Source organism: Carassius gibelio, chromosome B3 (assembly GCF_023724105.1).
Source record: "Carassius gibelio isolate Cgi1373 ecotype wild population from Czech Republic chromosome B3, carGib1.2-hapl.c, whole genome shotgun sequence".
NCBI lineage: Eukaryota > Metazoa > Chordata > Actinopteri > Cypriniformes > Cyprinidae > Carassius > Carassius gibelio.
In genome coordinates, this window is record NC_068398.1 from 4965656 (window position 1) to 4976274 (window position 10619).

The window sequence follows — 10619 nt, forward strand, 5'->3', positions numbered from 1 at the left end:
AGTCTGTTAAATAGACTTTATTCATTCTGTCAATAATAATCTCCCACTGATGCTGCACAGATTTCAATAACAGTCACATGAACAGATCGATAAAGCCTCTATGAAAGCGTCTCAGACTGAAGCGGTTTCAGATGATCGTCTCACTTCAGCAGCTGGAGAAACAGCAGTGAATCAGAAACACATTCACACTGATATCATTCATAAACAGTTTCTCTCACAGCTGTGCAGCTCTGATCTCAGATCAGATCATCAATGCTCATCCTTCACGCACACACTCACTGACAATATACAATTCTTTTCATGAATTATAGTTTCTAAAGAAAGCAGAAATACATGAATTACCCACAATTCTCTTATTAGGCTATAAAGTACCCCCAAATAAAGCATTTATATTGAATCTAAACAACTTAATTTCATATGTATATAAACAAAACATATCAAGTGTTAAATATTGTAATATCAGTGTTCAAAATGCCTTCATCTAAGACACAGACCCACTTTGACCACGCCCACGTTCCCAAATCCTGCCCATCCCAGACCACGCCCACCACTGTTAACTCTCCCATCAGTCTGACTCCACCCACTCTACACAGAATGTTATAATGACCCCGCCCACACTTGCTCCTCCCACCACTCTGACTCCTCCCCTAACACACACTCTCATCAAAAGCAGTGACTCAATTGAAGATCCTCCTAAATCAGAGTCAGAAACAGATTCAAGTGTTGTGAATCTGGATCCTGTAAACATTGACGATGCCCGTGACAGATTCAGCAGGGCTCCCTGATTGAGTGTAAACGGCTGATCTTCAGTCAGATCTATAACTCGGTGCGAGAGCGAGAGATCCGCGGCCCTTTCCGGATCTCTTTCCTCTTCTCCTCCTTCCTCCTCCTCTTCTCTTCCTCACGGAGAATCTTCTGGAAGGCCTCGGCCGTGTGCAGCACCTGAAACACAGACAAAACTATCAACGCAAGAGTCAAAATAAACCTGTGGATAATTGAACAATATAAAAGACCAAATACAGTCTTGTTCAAAATAATAGCAGTACAATGTGACTAACCAGAATAATCAAGGTTTTTAGTATATTTGTTATTGCTACGTGGCAAACAAGTTACCAGTAGGTTCAGTAGATTGTCAGAAAACAAACAAGACCCAGCATTCATGATATGCACGCTCTTAAGGCTGTGCAATTGGGCAATTAGTTGAAAGGGGTGTGTTCAAAAAAATAGCAGTGTCTACCTTTGACTGTACAAACTCAAAACTATTTTGTACAAACATTTTTTTTTTCTGGGATTTAGCAATCCTGTGAATCACTAAACTAATATTTAGTTGTATGACCACAGTTTTTTAAAACTGCTTGACATCTGTGTGGCATGGAGTCAACCAACTTGTGGCACCTCTCAGCTGTTATTCCACTCCATGATTCTTTAACAACATTCCACAATTCATTCACATTTCTTGGTTTTGCTTCAGAAACAGCATTTTTGATATCACCCCACAAGTTCTCAATTGGATTAAGGTCTGGAGATTGGGCTGGCCACTCCATAACATTAATTTTGTTGGTTTGGAACCAAGACTTTGCCCGTTTACTAGTGTGTTTTGGGTCATTGTCTTGTTGAAACAACCATTTCAAGGGCATGTCCTCTTCAGCATAGGGCAACATGACCTCTTCAAGTATTTTAACATATGCAAACTGATCCATGATCCCTGGTATGCGATAAATAGGCCCAACACCATAGTAGGAGAAACAAGCCCATATCATGATGCTTGCACCTCCATGCTTCACTGTCTTCACTGTGTACTGTGGCTTGAATTCAGAGTTTGGGGGTCGTCTCACAAACTGCCTGTGGCCCTTGGACCCAAAAAGAACAATTTTACTCTCATCAGTCCACAAAATGTTCCTCCATTTCTCTTTAGGCCAGTTGATGTGTTCTTTGGCAAATTGTAACCTCTTCTGCACATGCCTTTTTTTTAACAGAGGGACTTTGCGGGGGATTCTTGAAAATAGATTAGCTTCACACAGACGTCTTCTAACTGTCACAGTACTTACAGGTAACTCCAGACTGTCTTTGATCATCCTGGAGGTGATCATTGGCTGAGCCTTTGCCATTCTGGTTATTCTTCTATCCATTTTGATGGTTGTCTTCCGTTTTCTTCCACGTCTCTCTGGTTTTGCTCTCCATTTTAAGGCATTGGAGATCATTTTAGCTGAACATTTGAATCATTTTTTGCACCTCTTTATAGGTTTTCCCCTCTCTAATCAACTTTTTAATCAAAGTACGCTGTTCTTCTGAACAATGTCTTGAACGACCCATTTTCCTCAGCTTTCAAATGCATGTTCAACAAGTGTTGGCTTCATCCTTAAATAGGGGCCACCTGATTCACACCTGTTTCTTCACAAAATTGATGACCTCAGTGATTGAATGCCACACTGCTATTTTTTTGAACACACCCCTTTCAACTAATTCAACTAATTGCCCAATTGCACAGCCTTAAGAGCGTGCATATCATGAATGCTGGGTCTCATTTGTTTTCTGAGAATCTACTGAACCTACTGGTAACTTGTTTGCCACGTAGCAATAAAAAAATATAGGAAAAACCTTGATTATTCTGGTTAGTCACATTGTACTGCTATTATTTTGAACAATACTGTAAGTAGAAGTCTTTGCAAACTGAAATCAAACACATTAAGTTTAATTTTCTGTGATTACTGCTCAATATCTGAAGCTCTACTGCCGTCTCCTGGCTTTACCCAGTAATGTCAGTCAGAGTGTGTGTGTGTGTGTGTGTGACTCACGTCGTCTCGTTCGGTGCGATACGGATTGACGAAGTCTGCCGATCTCTCTGTGATCCCCAGCTCCTGTGACATCTGAAGCAAAGGCACACAGCGTTAAAGCTCATGTTTCAGTGTATGCAGTGTGATGTCAATCCCATGATGCCTCAGTCTGACCAGCGTGAGCACGTGTTGATGGGCTCCTCCGCTGAAGACGCCCGTCTGGTTGCAGAAGTGCAGACCCCAGCGCAGCAGACGACTCCAGTCCGCGTTACGATCGTAGTAGTGATGGACGATACGAGGGAAACGCAGAGCCACGTCTCCGAAGAACGCCGTGTTCTCCACCACGTGAGAGTACGCTAGACACAGACAGATCGACCGTCTCAATATCACTGTGACCGAGACCACAGCATGAGATCACTCAGAAATAACACCAGATCATCTCCTGTAGGAACAAACGACTGCTGAAACTGAAGACTGTGCAAAAGAAATACACCTGAAGCCTATTTATGCCAACTATAACTCAATCATGCTTTGGTTAACCATAATTATGAGATTGGAAAATCAGAACTATGAATGAAAATGTCTAAATTATGACATAAGAAGTTGTGATTGTGAAGTAGAAAATTCTAATATTAAAACAAATCAAAATTATGAAACAAAAAACTGAAATGAAAAATCTAAATTATAAGATTACACACACAACAAACACAAAATTATGTCAAAGTTACAGTTATGTGATAAAACTTTGTAATTATGTGAAAAAATCTGATAAAGTTAATTCTGTCAAAAAAAATAATTGTGACTATCTATTGATTTAGATTTATGTTACAATTATGACTTATCCTACATTTGATGTATACTATTATACTTTTTTTATGATTTAACACTTATGAATTCAAAATCATGCGAAAAATAGAAGAAATTTTGAATAAAAAGTTATGAGAAAAAAACATCAATTAAGTGGAAGAGTTTTGTAATTTTGCCATGTAAAGTCAAAATGAATGTCTAAGTAAAAATGATTTTATTTATCATAATATTAACTTAATGCGTACGCAGCGACCGGCAGCAGTGGGTAGCATGTTCGTTTTGTTTGTAGTTTTTCTTTTCTTTTTTTCGGTTAAGTAGTTTGGTTTTAGTTTTAGTTTGTTTTTTGTACTGATCAAACATCTACATCTTTGATATAAAACATCTACTCTGGGCTGTTAAGGCGCGTCAAAACTCAGCGACCACGACTACCGGGAAATCATGCGGAGGTGGAGTATGCGTTTACATAAATGAACGCTGGTGTAAAAATGTTATAGTGAGAGAGAGACTTTGCACCAAGGACGTGGAGCTGCTTTCTTTGTCCATGCGCCCTATGTATTTGCCACGAGAATTCCCACAGATTTTCATTACTGTCGTTTACGTTCATCCAAAGGCGAATGAAGAAAACGCCTCAGAGTTCATCTCTCAGTCTGTGCATAAACTTCAGTCTTTATCTCCTGATGCTCCTAACCTGGTTTTAGGAGATTGTAATCATTGCTCATTGGACAAATCTCTCAGGAGCTTTTATCAGTACGTTTCCTGCCCCACTAGGAAAAACAGGATTTTGGACAAGTGTTATGGGTCCATCAAAAATGCATATAAATCAATTTCATTCCCCCCTCTCAGCTCAGCTGACCATAATAGTAAACCTTGGGCAAGTAGACAACTTAAAGTCCTACTAAATACAAAGAAACAGGCTTTTAAACAGGGAGATTCTACTGAGCTAATGTCTGTTCATAAGGAAATTAAAAGGGAAATCAGGAGAGCTAAATTATCTTATAAAAGAAAATTAGAAGACATGCTTAGCAACAATAATATGGGTTCAGCATGGGACAGTATCAGGTCTATGGTCGGTTTGACTAAAGAAAAGGGTCTAAACAAATAAAAAAACAAGAGCTAAACAAATTTTACTCCAGATTCGATGTGCATTTTTTTAATAATGAAATAATGACGCTGAGAAATACATCACTGGAATCAAAACAATGTTTTTCCCTTTTTTTGATGAATATTCTGTTGTTAAAACTTTTAAACACTGTAAAATAAGAACAAGTGCTGGTCCAGATAATATCAGTAGTCGATTACTCTCCAACTGTGCTGTACAATTAGGCCAGATTTTTAATTATATTTTTAATTTATCCTTGTCTCAACAGAAGGTGCCTAATCTGTGGAAACAGTCTACTATAGTCCCTGTTGGTAAATCTAAACATCCCAAATCATTAAATGACTTAGTATTGTTGGCTGGATCTTGGACTTTCTTACAGGCAGAACGCAAAGAGTCAGAGTAAATGGCAAATTTTCTGATCTATCTGTAACATCTACTGGTTCACCACAAGGGTGCATTCTTTCTCCTTTGCTGTACATATTGTACACAAATGACTGTTGTAGTAGTTTTGAAAACCGTCATATATTGAAGTTTGCGGATGACACAGTCATAGTGAGCCTGTTGAATAGCACTGAAACTTCGCATGGTCCTGTGATTGATTACTTTTAAAAATGGTTTTAGGAATCTTTTTTATCCTTAAACGTTTTAAAGACAAAAGATGTGCATTGATTTTAGACGTGCTCAGCCTTCCCCTGACACTATAGTGATTGATGGTCAGACAGTTGAATCGGTAGAGTCTTATAAGTACTTAAGCACTTTCCTCGATAACAAGCTGACATTTAAGAAAAATACTGACTCCATCCATAAGAAAAGCCAGCAGCGTCTTTTTTGTCTTAGAAAACTATCTAAATTCCAGGTTGACTCTACTTTGATGATTTTGTTTTATCATTCTTTTATTGAGTCTATTATTACCTTCTCCTTTGTTTGTTGGTTTCGATCCTTGAGGGTGAAAGAGGGCTTCCACAAGAAACTTTACAGTTTCAGTTTTTACCATCAGGTTCATTGCTCAGACTCCCATTTGCCAAAATCAAACAGATTTAAACACTCCTTTGTTCCGTCTGCTGTCTCTCTTCTAAATGCTAGGAGGGTAAGGTAGCTTACACATTATTTTTTATTTGATCAGAATGTGCATTATATTTATTTTATTTTTTATTATACTATGTGTATTTGTGTTTGTAAGTTTGTGTGCTCCTATGCTGTAAAACTAATTTCCCCACTGGGGGACAAATACAGGTATTGAACTTGAAAGTTAGTACATTTTATCTTAATTTATTATTGATCATTTATCAGAATTAAGACACTACCTTAATTTTGCAATTTATATGTTTAATAAAGTTTAATTGTAATTTATTTTTATTATGATATAGTAAATAGAAATATGACATACTCAATTTGTATTAAAATTGTATAAAAAAACTGACAAAACATTTTAACGTGTGACAATTAAGATGTTTTAACTTGAGATGTCAACTTTTATTGTCATGATTATGTTCTAATAGAGACTCAGCATGTGACAGTAACGTGCTCCCATAGTTTTGAGCACTCACACATCACACACACACAGATGTCTGAAATGAATGGTGATAAAGCCAGAGTCTCTCACCTTCTTTGATTTTGTCGTCGAGTGGGAACGGATCGTTCGGCTGCATGTTAGCGGCTATGAGAACAGCTCTAGAGTCCTCCAGCACCTGAACACACACACACACACACATATCAGATCAGCTCCATCACACTCAGTGTCTCTCACACACACACACACACACACACACACCTTGAAGAGGCCCTTCAGCATGATGTCGATGATCTTGTACTGCTGGTTGACGTCGTTGAGCTCCACCAGGTTCTTCAGTGCGTTCAGCTGATCCTTCCTCTTGCTCTCGAACAGACGCTTATCTGAGGAGACGTTCAGGAAACCACACACACACACAAGCGCACACACACACACACACACGTGTCTGAGGAGGATACAGATCTCCAGGTTGGAGTCGTGTCGGGGTCTCTGTGCGTCCGAGTCAGAGCCGAGAGCCACAGGAGCCGCCAGCAGCAGCAGAGCACAAACACTCAACATGACCACTAGAGGAAGACAAACACCACACAACCACAGCATGAACCAAACATGACCCCGGCTGCATCCCAAAACTTAGGCAGGTCACTTGCTGCCTCGCCGTCATATCAGGCGATGACTTTGCAGGCAGCGTTTTTTGGACGAGGGCACCACATGAAACAGATTTTGGACAGGCTTCTGAGGCGGATTAATTGATTAATGATCTACAGCAACATATAGATAGCTTTGGTGATAACTAAGTGGATATTTCATTACTGCAATATTAATTTCTTGCTAGAAATGACATCAAAAGTGGAAAACTTTGATCAAAAACAAACATTTACACACAAACTGACACCAACTTTCAGACGCCATCTTTATTTTTTGGCTTAACTGTCACAGAACTAAACGCACAGGATTGTGGGATATCAAAGGCAGGGAAAGATACATCTATGCTGCCTTCAAAAATCGGCCAGATGAAGGCATCTCAGGAGACAGGAACTGAAGCTAACATTGAATTCGGACGTGCCTTGATGCCTTCCTGCCTTGGAATACGACCTCTGAAGGCAGCATTTTTCAGTTTTTTTGGATGCAGCCAAAATATCATTAACTGATGAAAGAAAATTAAATCAAACATGCATCGAAAAAATAAACACCACAAATGCAAATAACTCAATAATTCAAACCTTAAGACTCCAGTAAGGTTAAAAAATAAATAATATACAAACACACTAGGCCTCAAATTTAACATCAGACTGAGGAAAGAATGTGGTAATGCCACTTCTGGCTAATTAAAGGATATTTCTATATTTAATACTCGATTGCATGATTATTAGGGTTCAAAAACATTGAAACCAACATTTCTGAGAAGCTGTTTTCAATCATAAATTGTGAAAGGCACAAATAAACATGAACTGAATTAACAATTCAGTGACAGATGATGGTGATAATGAAGGCTGAATTCAACTGTTAAACATCACTTCTGATAAAATACAACTGGCTCCGTTCAGATTTGCATCCAAAAAACAACAGTCCCAGAAATGTTCAATCTTTGATCATTTACTCACCTTCAGTTTCTGTGAATCACAAAATACATTTGGACATTATGTCCCAACAGTGGAAGTCAAAGGGGTCCAATGTCGTTTTATATATTATTTTGTGTTCTTCAAGAAAAAAATAAAGCCACACAGGTTTAAAGCTAAAAGAGCAATGACCTAATTCTGGATGAACCGTCCCTTTAAAGCATATTCCACTGAAGATTAAAATAAAAAAACCAAATGACAGGCTAATTTAATTCAGTTTTATAAAGAAAATATATCACTGTTAATGACTTAGACTTAATAAACACACACAAGACACAAGTGAGTTTTTGGTTAGTATGCAATGCTCTAGCATCAGCTTCACAAACAGAAATAATAAACCCAGAGGGATCAGACAGATTTATGATGAATATTTCATGCGTTTGCTCAAAGCCAGACTTTCCCCTCTTCCCTCTTCAGAGGGATGTTTTACTTCCTGTCCTGTGACTCGGCTCTCAAACCAGACCAGACCAACCTTAAACCACCAGACTGATGATAACATCACGATATAGAGACAAAAACCATCTCAAACCAGACCAGACTGACCATAAACCACCAGACTGATGATAACATCACAATATATATAGAGACAAAAACCATCTCAAACCAGACGAAGCATAAACCAAAACTGACTAATGATAACATCACGATATAGAGACGAAAACCATCTCAAACCAGACCAGACGACCATAAACCACCAGACTAGGGCTGTGCAAAAAATCTAATGTGATTTTCATGCACATCTCATCAGTAAAGACGCTCCTGTAATTAGTATATCTCCAGCACATGCGTTCAGATCAGGGTTGCCAGGTTTTCACAACAAATCCTGCCCAGTTGCTTCTCAAAACCAGCCCAAAACTAGCCCAATTGCGTTTTCAGGAGGTTCCCCGATAAAAAATTGCTTTCCGGGGTTAAAATTTACGTTTTATGGCATGGTTGCCTTGGTACAATTCGCATTTTAGGGGCTAAATATCACGTTATAGGTATTGTCGCTTCAACCCGCGGACATGAAAAACAACCACAGACTTGGCAACATTGGTTGGCATCTACCACACAGAGGCGTAATTCGTAAATCTACAAAAAATCGATTTTAAAATCGGTGGCGATTTTTTGTTGATTTTGAAAGCGATTTTGTGTTAGCTGTCGGTAAACTACGGCTCTGTGTAGCAACTGCTGCTCCACCTGAACCAGTGTTGCCAAGTCTGCGGTTGTTTTTCATGTCCGCGGTTCGGAGCAACCCCAATACCAATAACGTGATATTTAGCCCCTAAAATGTGAATTTTACTAAGACAACCATGCCCAAAAAAAATTTATATTTTAACCCCGGGAAGCAATTTTTTTTAAAATCTGGGAACCTCCTGGAATCGCGATTAGTTCTGGACTAGTGTTGAGAAGCAACAGGGCAGGATTTGTTGAGAAAACCTGGCAACCCTGATCTGAACACACGTGCTGGAGATAATATTTCTAATTAAAGGAGTGTCTTTACTGATGAGATGTACATGAAAATCGCATTCGATTTTTTGCACGGCCCTACACCAGACTGATGATAACATCACGATATAGAGACGAAAACCATCTCAAACCAGACGAAGCATAAACCAAAACTGACTGATGATAACGTCACGATATAGAGACGAAAACCATCTCAAACCAGACAAACCATAAACCACCACTGACTGATGATAAAGTCACGATAGAGACAAAAACCATCTCAAACCAGACCAGACCATAAACCACCAGACTGATGATAACATCACGATATAGAGACGAAAACCATCTCAAACCAGACAAACCATAAACCACCAGACTGATGATAACATCACAATAGAGACAAAAACCATCTCAAACCAGACCACACATAAACCACTACTGACTGATGATAACATCACGATATAGAGACAAAAACCATCTCAAACCATAAACCACCACTGACTGATGATAACATCACGATAGAGACAAAAACCACCTCAAACCAGACCTACCATAAACCACCAGACTGATGATAACATCACAATATAGAGACGAAAACCATCTCAAACCAGACCACACATAAACCACTACTGACTGATGATAACATCACGATATAGAGACACAAACCATCTCAAACCAGACAAACCATAAACCACCACTGACTGATGATAACGGCACGATATAGAGACTCCGTTTTCAGTTCAGAAACCCATATAAAGATCTTTTCCTCCATACTCTGATTTGAGGCGGAGTCATCTGAAGAAGTCTACTGACCTCACAGCTCTTCCTCGTGCCTGCAGGGGTTAACAGTTCAGCTGGTTAGTCCTGACACTTCACAGCTCCACACAAATACCCGTAGAAATCCTTATATCGTTTAAATTATTGACAGAACACTGCTCAAGCATGATGACTGATTCAGATGGGAAGAGAATCGTGATCGTGTTCACGCGCTGTCAGATAACATGGTATTACTATGGTACATGACTCCACCATCATCATTGCAGCAGTATTCCTCAATAACCCAGCCTTCAGATGACTGCACTCACACTAAACCACAGCAGATAACAAACAATCACATCCTTCTCCTCTGTCCAGATGCTGCAGCGGCGTTTCATTCACTCACCTTCAGCACTGAGCGTCGGTAAACACGCGTCGAGCGGCCGTCGGATTCAAACTCCAGCGTCGCGATGCGAGCGGCGCGTCGGACCGGATCATTCACATGCCGCGCGTGTCCTCCAGTCCGCTGGTGCTACGCGCGCGCCGCAGGTTTCCGCACGGAGCTATTATTAGAGGGACGCACGCGCGCCGACGTCATCGCGATTGATCATCGTTTACAGATGAAAACA

At 39.6% G+C, this 10619-nt stretch overlaps 1 protein-coding gene across 1 annotated transcript; it reads right to left on the bottom strand.

Moving 5' to 3' along the window:
- Positions 1-2: 2 nt before the first annotated feature.
- On the bottom strand, positions 3-10551 carry LOC127952611 (coiled-coil domain-containing protein 134-like). The gene is made up of 7 exons (XM_052551261.1): positions 10397-10551; positions 6649-6753; positions 6452-6573; positions 6284-6368; positions 2949-3130; positions 2796-2867; positions 3-942 (listed from the first exon to the last, which is right to left on the bottom strand). The coding sequence occupies exons 2-7, from the start codon at positions 6746-6748 to the stop codon at positions 817-819; spliced, it is 687 nt and encodes a 228-aa protein (XP_052407221.1). The 5' UTR covers positions 6749-6753; positions 10397-10551; the 3' UTR covers positions 3-816.
- Positions 10552-10619: the final 68 nt, after the last annotated feature.